The 21,732-nt window shown below is 35.1% G+C and overlaps 1 protein-coding gene across 2 annotated transcripts in view; it reads right to left on the bottom strand.

Moving 5' to 3' along the window:
- LOC136029898 (alpha-1A adrenergic receptor-like) overlaps positions 1-17,827 on the bottom strand; it is a 134,530-nt gene extending 116,703 nt beyond the window's left edge. For both annotated transcript variants that reach the window (XM_065708389.1, XM_065708388.1), the window contains exons 1-2: positions 17,556-17,827; positions 12,912-13,097 (exon numbers count right to left, since the gene is read on the bottom strand). In XM_065708389.1, coding sequence (XP_065564461.1) covers positions 12,912-13,097; positions 17,556-17,810 — 441 coding nt within the window. In that variant the 5' untranslated portion in view covers positions 17,811-17,827. The remainder of the gene's footprint in view (positions 1-12,911; positions 13,098-17,555) is intronic.
- Between the last annotated feature and the right edge of the window lie 3,905 nt (positions 17,828-21,732).

Raw genomic sequence — 21,732 nt, 5'->3', positions numbered from 1 at the left:
TGTTTGATAAGAATATTTATTTAAAAGTTCTAAAAACTTTACCGTAAAGAGTGTGGTATTGAGGAGGAGCAATCCCCCTCATATACGTGATAATTTCTCTTCGTTTTGAGTTTTAATGGTACTCCTTACTTTCAGTTAAAAACACTTGTTTTTTTTGTTTAATTGTTTACTTAGCACGGCCTATGTTACACGCATAATTTGTTACGTAAGATTACCAAACGTAACATATAATCTGAAGTTGTTGTACTGCATAGTGTACAAGAACCTTAAGTTACACCTTAATCAGTCAATTAGTACACAGTTAATTTGAGACATTTGGTGCAACTTAAAAATTATGCGAAAACAATGAGACAAGTCAAAATAAATAACCTGACAGAGACTCAATAACTATGACGTTTTTAAGAATTTTAAGCGCAACTAACATTAGACATTTGATGGAGAGGGGATTTAATGCAAAATAAAAAAAAAATCGATAAAATTGGTAAGGAAAGCATGATTAATTTTTCGTTTTTCCCCAGTGTGATCAAATTGAACCAGTGGCTGTAGAATGTATAGAGTGCTTATCCAAACCGAAAGTGAAAGTTCTAGTGCTCTTTTTAGGTAACAAAGAGCATCATCCTGCCCAAAAATCCCAGTTGTGCCTCAAATTGTGGCAGGTGGCCCAAGAGGGCCAAAGTGATGTCAGGTGAAAATTCTAAGATAATATCAGCTTAGAAGCATTCCGGATTGAAGCAATTTCTCAACAAATTCTCCACTAAGAAAATAGAAACAGCACAAACAGTAAAATCAATTGTTATTTCAGGCAACCCTTTAAAAATCTTTATTGGTCACATTTTTGATTTGACTAATAATGAGGGATGACCAATGATAATGATAAATGAACAACAATAATAATGATCAAAAATAATAATGAAGGTGGCCAATAATAGCTGTGACCAATAATGAAGGATAATGATTTCGATTTTCAGAACATTATGGAACATTAAACTTTAGGTTAAAAGTTGTGGTTGATCAAAAAGAAGCTTCTCACATATTTAGATTAAAACGGAGATTGAGAATTAATAGGAATTATCTAAATAGCTATTATTTTTCCAGATAAAAGTAAATAGCAACATTAAAACCATAGACGAATATAAATTATCCTATATAGTAAGGGGCTGCTACTCCACCGGCCCCTTCCTCTTTAAGCTAAAATGACTTGTTTCTTTCTGTGGTTTAAGAATGAATGGTCTGACACGAGGTCAATATGACTAAAAGTTGAAAAGAATAATGCATTGCTTCAGGAATTTATTTAACCTCATTTGCTTTGACACTCTAATTTCAGCTCAAAATTTGAAAGATATTCGGTAAATAAAACACGTTGGACCAGTTAACTCTTCATACTATTAAATAAAAAAAAACAAGCTTTTTAGCTAAGAGTAAGGAGCGAAGTTAAAACTTAAAACGGACAGAAATTACTTCGTATAGGAAAGGGGCTGCTTCCACATCAACGCCCCGCTCTTTACGCTAAAGTTTGACTCTTTCTCTCAACTCTTGTTTTTACGCCCTACTCTTTACGCTAAAGTTTGACTCTTTCTCTTAACTCTACTTTTTAAACAGTAAAAAACTTTAGCGTAAAGATCGGGGCGTTGATGAGGAAGCATCCCCTTTCATATACGATGTAATTTCTGTTTGTTTTAAGTTTTAATGTCGCTCCTTACTTTCAGTTAAAAAAAAACTTGTTTTTTTTTTATTTAATTTCTGAACGATTTTGAATCAATGCATGTTTTGATTTTGGCTCTCCGCAGATGAATAATTAAAACGAAATTTGTATATTTATTTCTTTGGTAAATGGCTTTCTATAGTTTTTATCGAATGATTTTGAGAAAAAAAAAAGAGCGGGGAAGGAAGCCTAGTTGCCCTCCAATTTTTTGGTTACTTAAAAAGGCAACTAGAACTTTTAATTTTTTAAGAATGTTTTTATTTGTAAAAGATATACGTAACTTATAAATTAGCTTACGTAACGAACTTCTGTATTCTCATGTTTTTATTACATATATGAGGGGTTCACCCCCTCGTCAGTACCTCGCTCTTTACACTAAAGCTTAAATTTTGTCCCGATTCATTGAGAATCACCCCTGAATCACAAAAGCCGTAGAATAAATAGTTGAAATTACAAAAAATACTTTAGCGTAAAGAGCGGGGTTTTAGGAGGAGGTGAGCCCCTCATATGCGTAATAATTTATGTTCGTTTTGAGTTTTAATGCTGCTCCTTGCTTCCAGTTGAAAAAACTTTATCATATTTATTTTTTCATTGTTTTTTTTTAATAATGCTAGAAAATCCTGCGCTCCCTTCATGGAAATTTTCTTCCCCTATGACAAACTCCTCGATGGAAATTTCCCCCAGCATATCCCCCTCTTCTCAACCCCTCTCCCTAACCAAAAAATCCCCCTGAAAACATCTGTACACTTCGCAATAACTATTACTATATGTAAGCACTGGTCAAAGTTTGTAGCTTGTAGCCCCTCCCACGGGGACTGTGGGGGAGTAAGTCGTCCCCAAAGACATAGTTATAAGATTTTTCGAATACGCTGAATAAAATGTCTATCTCAGAATTTTGATCCGTTGACTTTGGTAAAATAATTAGCGTTGGAGGGGGCCTAGGTGCCCTCCGATTTTTTTGGTCACTTAAAAAGGGCGCTAGAACTTTTCATTTTCGTTAGAATGAGTCCTCTCGCAACATTCTAGGACCACTGGGTCGATACGATCACCCCTGGGAAAAAAAAAACAAACATACAAATAAACACGCATCCGTGGTCTGCCTTCTTGCAAAAAATACAAAATTCCACATTTTTGTAGATAGGAGCTTGAAACTTCTACTATACGGTTCTCTGATGCGCTGAACCTGATGATGTGATTTTCGTTAAGATTCTATGACTTTAAGGGGGTGTTTCTCCCTATTTTCTAAAATAAGGCAAATTTTCTCAGGCTCGTAACTTTCGATGGCTAAGACTAAACTTGATTAAATTTATATATTTGAAATCAGCATTAAAATGCAATTTTTTTGATGTAGCTATTGGTATCAAAATTCTATTTTTTAGAGTTTTGGTTACTATTGAGCCGGGTCGCTCCTTACTGCAGTTCGTTACCACGAACTGTTTGAAACCTTAATCATCAAATGGCCGAGTGGGCTGGTGCGCTGGATTCGGGATCCCTTGTCCTAGAGGACGCGGGTTCGAATTCCAGTGTACCCAATTCTTAAGTTTCGGAGGGGGGACAGTGGCGTGACTCTGTAAGCTTAGCCAGAGTCGACCCAGCTCTAAATGGGTACCTGGAGAAATCTGGGGAAGGTAAACAGGAAGGGTGTGCGAAAGCACAGGTTGGCTGGCCCCCAGCCCCCCATTGCACTTCCTGGCTGAAGGGCCAAGAAACGGAGATCAGCACCGCCGGTACGGACTGTAAAGTCTAATGCCGTATCCTTTACCTTTTTTACCTTACCATCAAATGATGGTTAACCTCTTCATGTAAAATGCTTTCAGTAAAACACTAGTCATATTCTAGTTTAAATGATGGAGTGTCCCAAATGATGGTACCCGCCATCATAAAAAAAAAAATCAATTTCATGGGGCAGAACCATCATAAACAAAAATCAATTTCATGGGGCAGAAACCCTTTATTTATATAGCATATACAAAAAATTGAAATCATCATCAAGTTTAATCATCAAATGAGTTGGTAGAAACTCTTTAATCATATGGTATATACAAAATTGGTCACAATAATAATTGGTCAAAATTGGATAAATCTTAGAAAAAAGTTTAACTTGTCACAGATGATTGAACTGGGGATCATGCGTGTAGTTTGATTAACAATTTACAAGGTTTTTCGGAGGACATTCCGGGGAGGCAACTCCAACTAGTGCTAGCACCTGATTTCAAAAGAAAATACTTATCAGTTAATTGCATTGGAAAACTGACAACGTGTTTTCTTGCGTTGATCGACCTGGAAACTAATCCAAAAATATTCTGGGTCTCCAATGACCTTTCTTTTTTTATGCAAATGAAAAAGTTATGCAAATACCGTTTATTAAGGCTAAGTGACATACTTCAATAAAAAAATGTAACCATATCGCAATATTCTAAAATGAACACTGACAATAGATGTAGCCCTGTATGATTCACGGGGTACTTGTCTTACCACCCTAAAACTACAATCAAAAGACTACTCAGGTTTAATTGTTAGTTGTAAAATATTGAAAAAGGGCTCTGTTGAATGAAAATCGCTAAGTCAGCTGGAAGGTGAGTCGAAGGGATAAGCGTGGAAGTGATCAGGTGGTATGAAGGGCTCTTGCCTTTTTGGCCCACTGTTACATCGAGGTAAAACATTATATCAATATTGAAAGTCTAATTAGTTATTCAAGCGGCAAAGTTAAAAACAGACAAGTCCAAGTTTCTGAAACATCCCAAATATGACAAAAATTATGGAATTTAAAGGCCAATATAGAGGTCGATTCCTTCTCATACCTTCAAAATGGTATTTAAAACCAAAAAAAGAAAAAATAAGTTTTCTCAGATGAAAGTAAAGACCACAGTATTTGGTATTTAAAACCAAAAAAAGAAAAAACAAGTTTTTCTCAGATGAAAGTTCAAACGATACAAAAATACTCCTGTGAGTCAGGGGGATAACCATTCCTCAACCCAGCACTCTGTATGCTAAGGTTTTAATTTTTTTTACCAACACTTCAAGGGTGAATGCACTAATAGAGGTTACATTTGATAAAAGTTAACTTACTGATTCATAATACCGAATTATACTAATATACTAATAATGCTATAATACTAATATAATATATAATACATAATACTAATTCATAATACAGAAGGAAGAATTTATCTATCAACATTTTGATTCACGGAGAAAATTTTTAGTTTGAATTTTGAAGCAACTTATGTTGTAAGTTGGAGCACACATTTTGAGGCAACTTACGTTGTAACTTTCTTCACCTCCCCCCCCCCTAGTGTGCAAATATTTAGCCCAAACTGTATTCCATGCATTTTGCCATGCCTCACTCTTGTTTCAACCCGTGTACCCGTGAATTGAATCAGCGCTGGCAAAATTAATAAATGGAAAAACGCATGGGAAATATATAATTTTGGCTATATTTTCGCACATTAGGGGGGTTGGGGATACAGTATAGTGGGTTTAGCTTCAAAATGTGTAAACTACGATTTTTTTGCATATTATGATTTAAGAAGTGCTTTCTTCACATGTTTCCTTCCCAAGAGACCCGATTGTGCATTAATGCTACAATCATTCCCGAGATATGTTCAAACGTGTATTAACAGTATACAAAACTAATGAGACAACTTTGAATGTAAAGCTGGCAAAAAAACAACAAAAAAAATACACCTTTGACATTATTCTTTTAATTAAGATGCATCTGACATTAGACACTTGGGGAAGAAGCGATTTAGAACACTCTGTCTTTCACCTTCCAGAAATAATCAGAGGGTACTTAAGTGCCTGTCAAAATTAACGGCTAGAAACAAAATAAACAACCTGGCTACGGAAGTACAAACTAAATAAGAATATCCTCGACAAAGTTCTTTTAATTAAGAGATGATAGCGCATTTGGTAAACGTTAGGCCTTTCTTTGGCTTCGAACTTTAATTAGGTGCTAGTTGAAATTAGGCATCGGGTGAGAAAACGATTTAAAATAGTTTGTACTTGATTCTGCTACTACTACTACTAACTTCTCACTGCAGCACCTAGCCACCTTAGGCCCCAACAGCTACGCACGCTCCTCCTCCATCCCAATCTATTCAAAGCCTCCCTCCATCCTTCCCAGGAAGTTCCCATTTCCCTTAAATCTTTCTTTATGACATCCTCCCAACCCAGACAAGGACAGCCTACTTTCGGCTTAGCTATAGACGGTTGGAAAAAAAGGATAATCTTCGGCAATCTGTCATCCGCAGAACGTGCCCTAGCCATCTCATGCTTTTCTTTCATTATAGCCCTATAAAGTAGATGGAACCACATTTTTCGTGCAGCTTACTGTTTGAAATACGGTCAGTCAGCCGGGTATCCAGATCGATCCGTAGGCAATATCTCTGGGAAAGATCTAGAAAATCTTCATCCGCTTTTCGGAGTGCCCATGCTTCAGAGTCATATTTGACCACTGTCATCACTTTACCTTCCAATATTTTAATCTTAGTTTGTAGACTTATCTTCCTATTCCTCCAAACTTTTTTTTAACTGTGAAAAAACACCCTGAGCCTTGGCTATTCTACTTTTAACATCTTCAATGTTCTCACCGTCTTTACTAATAATACTACCAAGGTAAGTGAAGCTGTCCACTTGATTAATCTTTTCGTTACCCAACGTCACCTTTTCATGTTTGCTTATTCCTTATTTACTTATTCCTTTTTAATTTATGATAGTTTTTTAAATCATGCTGGGAGATTTGGCACCCCCTTCATGGAGAATTCCCTTCTCCTGTGAAAAATTCCTCCATGGAAAGATTCTCCCATTTATTCTTCTCTCCCCGACGCCCCCGCCAGAAAAAATCGCCCCTGAAAACGTCTGTATACTTCCGAATAACCATTACTGTATGTAAGCAATGGGCAAAGTTTACAACTTGCAGCCCGTCCCCCGGGGACTGTGGGGGATTAAGTTATCCTCAAAGACATAGTTATTAGCTTTCGACTATGCTGAACAAAATGGATACCTATCTCAAAATTTTGATCGGGTGACTTTGGGAAAATTGAGCGTGGGAGGGGACCTAAGTGCCCTTTAATTTTTGTTGTCATTTAAACAGGGAACTAGAACTTTCAATTTCCGTTCGAATGAACCCTCTTGATGTATTCTAGCACCATTGGGTTGACACCATCACCCATGGGAAGAAAAAAAAACAACAAAAAAACAACTAAACACGCATCCTTGATTTTTCTTCTGGCAATAAATACGAAATTCTACATTTTTATATATATAGGAGCTTGAAACCTCTACAGTATGGTTTTCTGATACGATAAATCTGATGGTGTGATTTTCATTAAGATTCTATGATTTTTAGGGAGGCTTCCCCCTTTTTTCAAAAATTTCACTCTCAGGCTATTAACTTTTGATGGGTAAGACTAAACTTGATGACGCTTATATATTTGAAATCAACATAAAGATCAGAATATTTTGATGGATCTATCGGTGTCAAAATTCAGTTTTTGGAGTTTTGTTTACTATTGAGCCGGGTCGTTCCTTATTTACAGCTCGTAACCACAAACTGTTTGATTCTAAATCCAGTACTTTGTTCAATAGACTAGTGCCATGAAAGAACTGTTAGTCTATTTATAAGAAATCTGTTAATAGGCTATTCAACCTCAAAAGCAGTAGGCTGAGGACTCCACTGAGTTCGCTTGATCTCAGTGAAATAATACCAAATAAGAAAAAAAATATTGGGTTAGTAGAATAATCATATTTGATAGAGCCAAATACTATGAGACTTTACAAACGACCAAGACAAAAATCAACATTTCCAAAATCAAATTTCCATCATCGGTAAAATGAAGTAAAGAAAAATGAGGATTCTCAAGCTCTCAAAGCATAACTTTTGTATATAGATTAATTTAAAAAAAAACTTAGAATTTTTTTCAAATAAAATATTAAATTTTCAATATTAAACTTATGATCATAATAAGTAGAAATCTACAGTAAGGAAATTACTACTAAAGAATAAAAGAAAACCAATACGAGTAAACCAAAAAAGACAAACCGAAATCCAAAAAGAACAAAAATTGTTTGCTATTGAAGCATAAATGAAACCCAAAAACGAACAGAAATTAAATAAACAATCATAGCGAAAAACATAGAACAGGTACTAACATAAATGAATAAATAAATCTTCGAACAAGTAAAGCTTAATTTGAATATGCGAATCAAGCTTAAAACAAAAATATTTTGCTATTGAAAAATAAATGAAACCCAAAACAAACTGAAATTAAATAAACAATCATAGCCAACAAATATGCAATAGGTACTAACATAAACGAACAAAAAAATCTTAAAATGAGTGAAACTTAAATTTAATATAAAAATTTACAATTAGGGAAGGAGGCAGTATACAAACTCTTGTTTGTAATGAAACTATATTTGTCTTAAAGGGCCTTGGAAAAAACTAATAAAATTAAACTGAATATTTGATATATAATGACGTAATTTTTATGTTTATTTTCAATGTTGTGATAAGCAAAAAAGAAAATGTTTCTAAAATAATACATTTTCAGTAAAGCGCCAATGACACAGCAGGATTTAAACTTTTAAAGTGAGAAAAGGAGGCAATACCCAAACTCTTAATTGAAGTGATTTTTGTTCGTTTCAAGCTTGCATTGCATATTCAATCCAAGTCTCGCTTTTCTTAAAATTTGTTTATTGATTTATATTAGTGCTTATTGTATCTTTGTTTGCATTGATTGTTTATTTAATTTCTGTTCGTTATGGGTTTCAGTTATGCTTAAATGACAAAATATTTTGTTTGTTTTATGGATGATTTTCATATTCATATCCATTTATTGCATATCCATTATTTATTCATATAAATATCCATTTATATTAGTGCCTGTTGCATGTTTGTTTGCTATGATTGTTTATTAATTTTTGCTAATTTGGGTTTCATTTATTCTTTAGTAGTATTTTTTGTTCCTTATGAGTTTGAGTTATTTTAGGTTTCTATTTCTTCTGATCTTAAGTTTACCGTTGCCTTTACTTTTCTTTGAAAAACTTCTTTTTCTGAAAGTTTTATTTTAGTTAATTTCTGTTCGTTTTTATTCGCTAGGGAAGCGGGCAGTAGCCAAACTCTTGTTTGTAGTGAAAACTATAGGTGTCTTAAAAAATCTTGGAAAGAGATAATAAAATGAAACTCCCTTTCCATGATTTTTCAAATAAAATATCGTCAATAAGCCTTTTTTTATGTGTCCGTGTGTTTGCGTGTGGTGGGGGGGGAGGTCTGGCCATGGAGGGAGGGCCAGGGGTCAGCTCTCCCATGATCTTTTGAACGATGAATCGTTAATAAATTGTTTTTGTGGGGGGGATTTCAGGTCGCTATCTCAAATAGCTATCTCAAAGTTTTGATCGGATATGTTTGGGGAAAAGAAGGTGAGTGTGGGGGGATTTCCTCCGGTCACTTTTGACTCCTAAGAAAGAAACTAGAACTTTCAATTTTCAATCAAATAACCCCCCTCTGAAGTTTATAAGACCACCCCTTTCATAAGAACCTAATATCCCCCAGGGGTATAACTTACAACGACTGCCCCCGGGCTCTAGGGAATTGTGTCAACCCCAGAGTTTTCACTGCCTGATATTCGAACTATTTTTAACAAAATGGCTAACTCAAAATTTGTATCGCATGCATCCGGGGAAAAAAGGGGTGGGAGGCTAGTTTCCCTTTGATTACTTATGACTCATAAAAAGGGAACTGAAACTCTCAATTTCTAATTATTTGAGTCCCCTCCGAAGCTCATACGACCACATCAACCATAAAACCTTATATGTCCCCGAAGCTTAAGCTACAATACTTCCCCCGGGTTCTGGGGGCTACGTCGACTCCAAAGTTTTTGTTATCTAATCGTTGGATTATTTTGAACAAAATGGTTATCTAAAACTTATGATCGGATTTATTTCGGGAAAAGAAAGTAAGCGAGGGGCTGGGATAGATACCCCCTGATCACTTTTGACTCTTAAAGAACTAGAACTTTCAATTTCCAATCAAAAGAGAGCCCCCTCTGAAGCTAATACAAGCACTCCTTCGATAAGAACCATATATGCTCCCGGGGCATAACACAACGCCTGCCCCTGGGCTCTCGGGGTTGTGTCGTTTTTGGATTATTTGAAATCTGATCTTTGAACTATTTTTAACAAAAAGTCCATCTCAAAATTTTTATGAGATATATTTGTGGAAAAAAGGCGTTGGTGGGGGCTAGTTGCCTTCTGATCTTTTTTTACTCTTAAAAGGCGCACTAGAACTTCGAATTTTTGATAGAATCCTCCAATGTTTACACAACCACCCCTTCAAAATGAAGTGCACCTGGGGAAAAAACAATAATAACAAAACAACTGAACCTTATGGTCTGTACTATAGGCAGTGCTATAGCGTTACCTCAGACAGTTGGCGGCATTTCCGTTCTAGAATTTCCGTTTTGTTGCGGAGCAACAGTAGCCTACTGCTCTTTCAGCTGTTTTTTTTTTTTATTGTGTTTTGATCTGTAGCTCCAAAATGGTAAGAGATGCAAACTCATAAGTTATCCTGAGTGTGGGGACACTCAGTGTGGGAACTTATGTAAGTACTAAGTAGAGTATTTGTGCAGATAAGTTGTCTTCATTTTGATCGCCACCATCAGAGCAGTAGAGAAGCAATTTCTCCATCCATTGGTCACTCTTCTGATGCAACTCGTCAAAATCTCTAGAATATTTGTCACCCACGGCCTGAGAATCTACTCAGGGCGCTATGACGTAAGCCTATTAGAAAAAAAAGTTTTCCAAAGAAAGAGAATATTTAACTGAGCTGTAGATTAAAAGAATCTGAAGCATAAAGCCTGGTTTATTCAAGTTTGAGCTGTTTCATCCTGGAAAGTCTGTTCAAGTTATTTCTAAGCCTCATTATATAGTTCCCTGCATACATTATCTGCTTAATAGAACTATCCCAACATAATCAAAACGCCAGGAGTGCTGAATTCTCCTTAGAAATCATTGAAAATATTTTCCTATAATAGACAATTCAGTGAGTAGATTGCTATTATGCTTCACTCACCATACTGAATATTTGGCGTTACTTGTTTAGTTTTGCTTACTGATTTTAATTAGTCTTTTCTGTTTTCTATAAGAACGTAAAAGCCTTTACGTGAAAGCAAAGACCGAGGGTAGAGCCTAGGACACAAAAATAAATTATCCAGTCCTTCAAGAATGTCTTCTAATTTCTGTGCATTTGATTTAAGATACAGGGTTTCAGTGAGACAGTAAACAGTATTTTTTTCCACATTTAACACATTCAAAAACTATGGAACCCCTTATCTAAGAAATATAATTTTGGATTGCGTTGTTCACGCAATTCTACGAATTATTTAAGCTAATGTAAAAAATAAGCTTGAAAGAAAAAAATGTTGAAAAAAGAAAAAAGAAAAAAAGAACAGATAAAAAAACAAAGCAATATTTCTAATATTTATATTGTGTGCTCAACTATCTTTATCCCACCGAAAAGATTGTATTTTTGCCGAGCGTCCAATATAAAAATTGGAAAGATTTTTTTTTTCTGTTCTTCTGTCTTGCTAGAATTAGCTCTATTTCCTTTTGTGTTCCTGCATTTTAGTTTTTAGGATAAAAACGAAATGCAATGTTCGCATTGATCAAACCGAAAATAATAACACATTCAAAAATTATAGTACTCTTTATCTAAAAAATGTCTTTTTGGATTTCGTTCTTCACACAATTAGGCAGATTATTCAAGCTAATTAAAAAAATAAGCAATTTATTATTCTGCTTCAATTTAGTTCAGCTAAATACCTGCTCAGTTTCAAAATAATAAAGCCAATCCAACGTACTGATTATAAAACTTTGGATTCGATACAGTCTAAACTTAAATATGAACTGATGTCAAAAGAAGACGAGAACTATTTATCGTCGCTGTTGCGCTAAAGGGTTGTATCTGATATTTTCACAATCCTGAGATAAGTCCCAAAAACTGTTTGCCATGCTACTTTCAAAGGAAGGATCAACAGAGTAATGTAGATGAGTAGGATTGAAGTGTGACTGAAAATATGTTACCCGGCTGATCTCCTCTTTGACTGCAGCTTAGCAAACAGTTTATGGTAAGTATTTAAGAGGTTGGACTATTTCAACAGGTTCGGCAATTCATCAATTGCCCTGCTGATCTTTTGTTTGAATGCTGCTTAGCAAATGGTTTTTGATAAGTTTTCAGAGGTTGGGTAATAGCAAAAAGTTCGGCAATTCGACAATCGTCCTGTTGATCTTCTCTTTGAATTCAGCTTAGCAAAGGGTTTTTGGCAATTACTCTTTGTTTGCAGCTTAGCAAACAGTTTTTGGTAGTTATTTTAGAGGTTGGACTATTTCAACAGGTTCGGCAATTCATCTATTGCCCTGCTGATCTTTTCTTTGAATGCTGCTTAGCAAATGGTTTTTATAATTTTTCAGAGGTTGGGTAATAGCAAAAAGTTTGGCAATTCGACAATCGTCCTGCTGATCTTCTCTTTGAATTCAGCTTAGCAAAGGGTTTTTGGCAATTACTCTTTGTTTGCAGCTTAGCAAACAGTTTTTGGTAGTTATTTTAGAGGTGGGACTATTTCAACAGGTTCAGCAATTCATCTATTGCCCTGCTGATCTCCTTTTTGACTGCTGCTTAGCAAACAGTTTTTGGTAATTATTTTAGAGGTTGTACTATTTCGACAGGTTCGGCAATTCATCAATTGCCCTGCTGATCTTTTCTTTGAATGCTGCTTAGCAAATGGTTTTTGATAATTTTTCAGAGGTTGGGTAATAACAAAAAGTTCGGCGATTCAACAATCGTCCTGTTGATCTTCTCTTTGAATTCAGCTTAGTAAAGGGTTTTTGGCAATTACTTCAGAGATTGGGCAATTTCAGCAGGTTCGGCAATTCAATAATTGCCCTGATGACCCTTTCTTTGAATGTAGCTTAGCCTATGGTTTTTGGTAATTTTTCAGAGGTTGGGCAATTGCAGCAAGTTCGGCAATTACAATTGCCCTGCTGATATTTTCTTTGAATGCAGCTTAGCAAACGGTATTTCGAATTACTGCGGAGATTCGAGACAAAACATTTAGGAATTACAAAAAAAGATAAGCACCCATGGGGAGATCGTATGGTTGTAACTAACACAGCTGTGAGAAAAAGAAAACAATGATTAAGAAAAACTTACCATTAAGCAGGTGATGACTGCTAAACGATGAGTAATAATTACAGAGTAGTTCAGAGGCCTTGTTACTCCGATATATCGATCTACTGAAATCGCACAAAGAGACAGAATTGATGCAGTGCAGCAGAGCACGTCTACCGCGGCCCAAACATCGCAAAAAATTAATCCAAAATCCCATTTTTGTGTTACCTACAAGAAAAACAGCCTTGAAAGGCAATTGTGTAAATGAGTAATAAATTACATTTTATTCTTTTTTCTTGATTTTTTTCGAGAGAAAAAATTATCCTCTGATTTTGGAACTCCAATTAATTAAGTTTTGACTGAAAATACTGCAATGTCCCTCCTCAAGACTCATCAGAGCAGCATATGACGAATTACTTACCCTGGGACAAAAATCGTCATGGCCCTTCCATGTCAAAAAATTACTGGACAGCACAGGTCTATCGTATGCATGGAATGGAGGAGATGGCCCAATCCCAGATCAAAATTCCTTTATGTCAGAGATCCAAACAAGGCTGGAAGACCAAGAAATTCAGAAATGGTGGAACGACCTCAGCCAGTCGGAAAGCTTAAGTTCTTACTATAAGGTGAAAGAAAATTATGGTGAAGAGTTATATTTTAAATTAAGGATTCTAAAAGAATCCCTGAGGTCTTGGATGCAGGTGCGAGCAAACTGTCTCCCTCTTTACAGTATTTGGAAAAATAGGTATCACCCGGAAATGCGGTATACTTGCCCAATTTGCAGTGATCTTGATAGGCTAGACCATTTTCTTTTCAGGTGTCAAGGGCTAAATGAGCTAAGAGGGAGCTTTCTTGGGGTGGGTGGTCGTGAGCCCCTTCTTGGAACTTTGAAGTCGACGTCGAAAATAAATATAGTAGCAGTGGCCAATTTTGTCCGGAAGGGTCTTGTTATTCGAAAGCCGATTGTTACATAATTTAGTTTGTTTGTTGTTATATATGTATGTAAACGGCTTGAAAAATGGCTTTAAATACAGTCATTCATTCATTCATATGCAATAAAGTTTATCCGGAAACATAAAAGTTTGATGTAAAATATTACTGGATTCAGGGCACCTGTGACAATAATGATGAACCCCCTATTCTTAAGAATTATAACTTTTATTAAATAAACAGTTAAAAATCCTCTAAAAGAAGAACACTCTTCTAAGCTGGTGTAGAGATCGTCGTACAAATTTTTTTCAGAAGGAGGATAAACCGTACACTACATATCACTAGAAATTACCAACATAGTTGCCACGTTAAAACGCTTTTAAAGCACATGAGGGGGTTTCGCAAGGCATCCCCAGGAACTTTTACTTTAACGGCATGATTTTGTCAACTCTTAAGGGAAGCAGTGAGCAATATGAATTTTAAAATGTTCAAAAAAATTTATTTACAAATATCAAGTAAGACATGTTGACTTTTCTTATTTCCGTGTACAATTCAGCAATTTACTGCAATAATTGCATTAAGTGTTCCAGGAGGAGGGTGAACTATCAAAATTATTTCTGGGGAGTCGGGGGTAGAGGGCAATAATATTTGAAAAAAAGTGTAATACCGGAAGGTATTATAGTTCTTCCAAATGATTTTACCTAGAATATTTCACTTTTGATGATGTATAATGCTCGAGACAGAGATGATGAGCCTGGAACTTTGTACCCACCATCAGGGTTTTTTTACTGAGAATTTTTTGTGGCACTGAAAAAGGTTATTTGACATCTTCATTGGATTGAGCTTAGGTCAATGAAGCAATTTATCAAATTATTACGGAAACAAGGAAAATCAGTCAACATATTTGGATTGTTCCCTTCGTTATCAAAAGCAAAGTTCAAAGAAGGTATTATGTCAGGAGCCTGTTGAAATTCAAGGGCCTTGAGAAAATTATGGAAAGTGTTGGAAATTTGAAATTGAGCCTTTTCAAGGTCATAGTGACAACAACGTTTTAAACGACATAGACTGCAATCACCAACTTGGACAAGCTTAAATTTTAGCTGATATTTTAAACAGTTTCCGATAACGAAATGTAAGCAGATACCGACTCGTACAATTAGTGCGTGAAACTCTAAAAGCCGGAATATGGATAATAATATGCATAAAAAGGATTGAATTTTTTGGTCACTTCAAATATATTATACCCATTAGGTTTAAAACCTCAAAAAAATTCTTAACATTAAAAAACGGGGAAATACGCTCCCCAAGAAGGTGAGTGATCTTAATGAATAACACAGCATCATGTTTAGTATTTCCAAGAACCTTAGAACAGAATTTCCATGCCCCTATCTGAAAAATGTGGAGTTTTTTTTCGAGAAGGATAGTCACGAACGCGTGTTCATTTGTATTGTTTTGTTTAATTTCTTTCTTGCGACGACCATATCAAACCATCTGTCCTATAATGTCAATTGAAATTTCATTCAGACAAAAATATATATTACTAGTGTCTTCTTTGAGCGGCAAACGAGATTGAACTACGGCAGAGTGGCGTTATCTGCCACTTGTATCGTAAAATCAGCAATTTTCCAAAAAGAAGACCCAACTGCAGTTGAGTAAAAGTTCTTAGATAGTCAATTCAGAATTAATGGGAAAAATTATAAAGCTTCACAGTTTTCAGGTCCAGTGATGCGCTTTCTCTTAAAGGTTCATGCAGTCGGCACAAAAACGATTAATCAAGAAAAAATATACTCAATCTTCATTGAACTGAGTTTACTCATTTGAGACTTCATAGGATTATGCCAGCGATCGATAGCTGCGCATCAGCCATCGATAAGGAGGACCAGTACAACTTTGTGCAAGCAGAAGGAAGGGGGGGGGGTCCTTAATAATCAAAATTATTCCCAATTATTCAATATTTCAGAAGGAATTTGAAAAATAAAGAAGAAAAAATAAAGAAAAATAAAGAAGAATAAAGGAGGAGTGGGACGATTGTTGTTTAACCATCCTCTGTTTCAATTAATGCTTTTGAGGTTCCGGGGTAACATTTCACTGCTATTGTAAAGCTACTTTAGTTGTATAATAAAGCATTAAATTCATTAGATACCCTATGCTAAGGAGAGAGAGGTTGAAGGGGCTACTTATCGCATAAAAGATATGTTGGGAGAGCTCCCCTTGAAACTGTATAATTGATCCCCCTAAAAGTCTTATTTATAGTGTAGACCCTCTTCTTATAAATATTTTAAAGGGAGAACTTTTCAGAAATGACCATCATTCAGGATATTCGAAGCACTGTTTTACGAATGTTGAACTTGAATTTAAGAGACAGATTTTCTGTTGTTAGGGGGGGGGGTCTAAGGCTCCTATAATTTAAAAGAGCCTTTGATTGAGTAGTTCGTAGTATGAAAATTTAAATAAAAATAGTGACTTTTTAATTGAAAAAAAACTTTAAGAGATGAAGATTAGATTACAACATCTTAAAGGTATCTACTGTTTGTGATTATTTTAAGTGCAGAAATGAATTCTAAATTTGGTCACCAAAATTGGTTAGTCTATGAAGATTATCCTATGCTACCTTTATACCATTCTTCGTAATTTGAGGTATACTTTTGCTTTTGAAACACTAGAATTCAGTTGGGAAAGGAGTTGAAAATTAAAGTGCATTAGACCTAATAATCATAACTTAGTTGTACTTAGTTCATTTTTTTTCAAGATTATATTCAGAGGCTGTGGAGGAGGAGGGAGGAGGTACAAATTAAATATGTCAGAGTGTCTCCCATCTATTGAGGGTAGCATTTATAGAATTTTAACCAAGATCTGTCCTGTTTGATTTGTCCAAGATTTACCACCATAGTAGGAGTTCAATTTTGAGAATTTTTAGCTCCTTTTTTGGGGGGAGAGAAGGGTCAAACATTATATGTATAACAAAAACGGCACACGGCTTTCTCTGTATATAATAATCTTCAAAATAGCTAGGTTTATAAGGTCGGATTTTTAGAGTGATGGAGTTGCATTCGATTGAGAATTTATTTCTCGAATTAATCGGGCATGTCGAGGAATTTATATCGGGTATTAAATTCAAGGGGGGGTCATCTCTGGAAACGCAAGGAAACACAAATATAATAAAATGAAGAAATCCCAAAATTTGTTTGCGGGATATGGGTCTGAGGTCATTCCCCAGTTTTTTTCTACCCGCCTTTTTAAGTCCAATTTGAGAGCCAGATTTTTTTTTAAGTGTTTTGAAGAAATTGTCCTCTTATCTACATTTTTGCACCAAATTTTTGAATCGGAGAGTTGTTATTTTTAGCATTGGGGGTGGAGGGTCAAACCTAGCATCCTTCTCCTGAGTGCGACCCCGGTTGGCTAAGCCAGTTATGGTTGAGTTTAGTGGCTTCGTTATGCTAGTATAATGTCTGAAGCCTATATGGTGTGGTATTAAATACAAGCATATGAAGTGTGCTCGCACTTTTTGTGTGTGAAAAAAATTAGTATAAAATTTTACCGACAAGTGAGATTTTTTATGCGTAAGAAATGCAATAAATTGCCAAAAGTTTCACTATTTCAAGCTAAAGTTGCCTGCTAAACCCTCGGGTGCAACCGACAATTTTACCGACAAGTGAGATTTTTTATGCGTAAGAAATGCAATAAATTGCCAAAAGTTTCACTATTTCAAGCTAAAGTTGCCTGCTAAACCCTCGGGTGCAACCGCAGCAGACTTACTTGATTTACTGCGGAAAATGGGAGAACCAACGTTCCAAGAAGTAAATCCGCAACAGCTAAATTCACTATAAAAATATGAGTTGGGCTCCGCAAATTTTTTGATCTTCCAACTGCACAAAGAATTAACAAATTTCCACACACAGTTAATAAAACAATTATTCCTAGTCCAATACTAAGAGAAATTGTTGCGAAGTTTAGTTCAATTTTAGCAGCAACAGTTCCGTTCGAAGTTGTGTTGCTCTCCTCACATAACATTTTGGAATCACAAGTAGTCAAGGGACTACAAACTTGGGAATGAACTTGAGAATAACATTCTCAAGGAGTAATTTTTCTGACGCATGGTCAATTTAAATGAACTATTTTTTTGTGACACCATATTTGATGGTGAAATTCAGATAATGTACTTAAACCACCAATGAAATATGATTCTGTTTGATGTAGTAAAAGCAGAATGGGCAAGAAATAATACTATCCTATAGTCAAACAGTTCCATACCTATAGGCTAGGCTAGGCTATAGGTATAGGCTAGGATACTATCCTAGACTCGGCTTAATAGCAAACGAAACTCTAAGGGGTAGCAACATTAAAACTTATTGCGCAAATGACAGGGGATGCCCCTTCCTCAACCCTGGCTCTTTACGCCAAGTCTTAAACTTCTTTAAAATATTTCTCATTTAAATTCAAAGGCTATTATATTTGAGCAGTCTTTTTTTGAAAACCGCGACGAAAAGTCAAACCTTAGTGTAAAAATCGAGGGTTAAGGAAAGGACAGTTACCCTCATGTACAGAATAATTTCTGTATGTTTTAGTTTTAATGTTGCTCCTTACTTTCAGTTGGGAAAAAAATTATGTTTTTTTTTATTTAATCTGTGGGCAAAGCTTGCTTTAATAGCATCAGTTTGCGTCTCTGGCAGATTCTCAAAAGCTAGTTACATTAGAAAGAAAAAGTGAAAGTAAAAGAAAAAGTACTTTCTAGAGAGACAAATAGCCTCTTTTTCATTGAAAAGACTGAAAATTCAATCTCATTAGTTCTCTTATGTTAGATTTTAAGTCAGTGGAAGTACAGCAAGTTTTAATAACAATATTTTTTAAAAGTGGCTTCTCTGTTTTTCTGCGGTGAAATCCTGATGGATAGGCTCTGGATTTCCCTAGCCAGCTCCCCCCCCCCTCGGTAAAAATAGTATATATATCTACGATAATTTTTTGAGCCCAAAAAATGAATAAATACATAACGTTGGCGAAAATATTCTTCAATTGGAATAAAAAATTTTAACCAGTCCCGAAGAAATTAACGGTATCCTAGTTGAAATAAAAATTGGCCAGCTCCTCTACATATTTCAGATCTTCAAAAAAAATATATATCTCTGTAAATACAAAATCCTACAGCAAATTGAAAATTTTATTTTAGTTATTTTTATTTATCTCTTTTTTTTATATAGTTTTCCCAAAACATTTTACTTTCTTTCTTCTCCTTGGATCGAGATTGCCCCTTCTTTACATTTAAATTTAAAAAAAATTAAGATATTCAAAATGTAATTCAAGAGAAACATTGAAACCTAATAAGAAAATATACTGTTCCGTATATAAGGAGGGGAGGGGGGGTACCACCTCATACTTCTATTTATTAAGCTAAAGTTTTTTAGTCCAAAAACAAAGTACAGTACACTGCGTTTTATACTAACGTTATACGGTACAATGAAAGCATTTATGGATGCAATAATAGTAGTTGATGTTTAACTGCGAGGGATTTGCTTACCAATTAGCTTTTAAAGTTTTAAAATTGGAAAATTCGTTTTTTAAATCAGATTATCCAATAAATAAACTTTATTTTTATTTTTGAAACCTTGAGAAGAATGCCTTTTACCTCATTCCAATTGCCCTTGTGTTTTAATTAATTTAAAAAACTCTTTTTTATCATCATCATCGAAATCATTTATTTTATATTAAATATAATTTTGAAAGATAATATTTTCAAAGAAAAGTGAAGAGTCATATTAAACCCAAGCCAAGCAGAGAAAAGATCTGTAATAATTCAAGCTTTAAATGACCAGAATTCACTATCAGCAAAGAAGTGAAATCCAAGACAAACATTAAGAAAAAAAAAATGCTAATATCCAACATAAAGACAGCATTTACTGATAAAGATTCAAAAGAAAAGTTTTAGAACCGGCAGGAATTTCAACGAATAACGAAGTGAAATTAAAAAACAAAAATCCTAAAAATAGGAGAAAGGTTACTCCGATAACATTTCAACCTAAAGGCTAATTTTTTTAACCTAAAGTCTATTGTGTCATTTATGTTTTCTTTAAAATTATATATACTTTGAACAGTCCTATTTAAATTTTCAAAGTGAAAACAAAAGAAAAAACATAATTAAATCAGAATAATTATCAAAAGCAGTGGAGGCGACTAACGAAAATAAACTTAATGTTTAATGTACACAGCTGACCATTGTAAATCGAAAGTGATTTGAGACCAACCAGTCCTATAACTGTTTTTGATGTATTTTACTTTTTGACTGTTTTGATATTTTGACATTTGACATTTTGACTGCTCAGTTTTGCTTCTGGGGTATATCCCTTTGGGTGAGAGTATCCGAGAGGGGATCTTCTGAGGGAATTTCCCAGGGGAATTTCTTACGGAGGGGAGTTTTCCACGGAAGAGGATTTTCAGGGGAATTTTCTGCGGAGAGAGGGGGATTTTCTAAGTGGGGAGTTTTCTGGGATGAATCATTTGCAGAGGAGATTTTTCAGGGGAGGGAAAACACCAGCTCCCCTGTGCATATACCATGTAAGCTTAAGTATTTCTGGGAAAAACAAATGTTGGACAAATTCTAGGTGTCAAATATCCATACAACCAATATTCAAATTTTTATCTTCTTTATACCTATCTGATTGTATTTACATGCCCTGTAAGCTACAAGCCTAGCTTAGGAATTTCCAGTCCTTTTTCGGGCGAATCAATATATGTTCTGAGACCATTCTGGCTATGCTTGACGTAAGTAAACAAAAAAAAGGAAATAATAAATGAAAAGAGAAAAATAAAATAGGTGAAAAACGAGGATTTTATCAGCCAGAAGCAAAATATGAAAAACAAGCAAATATTTCGACAAGGACCTTCGGCAAGTCGTCCTCAGTGCTCAAAAAAATACAAGGAAGAGCAAAAAGAAAAAATAAACAAAGAAGAAACAACAACAAAATCTAACCTTCTTAAGTGAACTGTACGAGAGGAAAAAAGACACTGAATCAAACAACAAAGACCAACTTGAAATCAATGAAAAAGAAGTTGCCGATTAGATTGAATATGTATCCTTTGCCTTGCAACAGATTTCGCCAGTCTACAATTTCGGTTTTCACTAGATATGCGGACAGGTTGTCGTAAATTAGACTGGGCGAAAGAATTGATCAAATCTTTTAATATTAGATTGTTATAAATCAATAACAATTTAATATTAAAAGACTCGATGAACCTTGTTAACAAGTTTTTTAAGAGAAAGTAAGGAAAAACAATAAAACTTCAAACAGACAGAAATTATTCCGTAAATGAAGGGGGCTACCTCTTCCTAAATGCCCCTTTCTTCACACTAAGCTTTTCAGGCCCTTTTAAAGAAGTTCCTTGATCTAATCAAACGGTCATTGTGTTTCAGGATATTTTCTCTAAGAATTGGAACAAAGGTCTAACTTTAGCGTATTGATGATGAGGTAGTCCCCCTCATATACGGAACAATTTCTGTTCGTTTTCAGTTTTTAATGTTGCTCCTTACTTTCATTTGAAAAAACTGTTTTTTTTAATTTAATTTCTGATCGTTTTGTTAATACTGCCAGGGAACCCAACTTCTCCTTCATGGTATTTCCCAATGCATCTACAGCTTAAAATTCCCCCACCCAAAAAATTACCCCCGGGCAATTTCATCCTCGCTGGATACTCGCCCTAGAAAATTTTTGGCAGGTCATTTTGCCTGAAGAATTCTCCTTAGCATACTGTCATTCAAAAAATAAGTTTTTATTTAATTCATGATCCTTTTGGATATTCATACAGAAAATCCCTCTTATGTGGAAAATTCTCAGTGGACTCTCCACCCCCCTCCAACGGGAAGTTTCTTCTACGGTTCTTCCTCCAGAGAAAACTCCTCCTGGTGATAATTCTACATGGTGAACTCCTCCTCGGGAAAATCCAG

The sequence above is a fragment of the Artemia franciscana genome, chromosome 8 (genome assembly GCF_032884065.1).
Source record: "Artemia franciscana chromosome 8, ASM3288406v1, whole genome shotgun sequence".
NCBI lineage: Eukaryota > Metazoa > Arthropoda > Branchiopoda > Anostraca > Artemiidae > Artemia > Artemia franciscana.
Note: the sequence above shows the minus strand (reverse complement) of the source record. Positions and strands in the feature narration are given on the sequence as shown.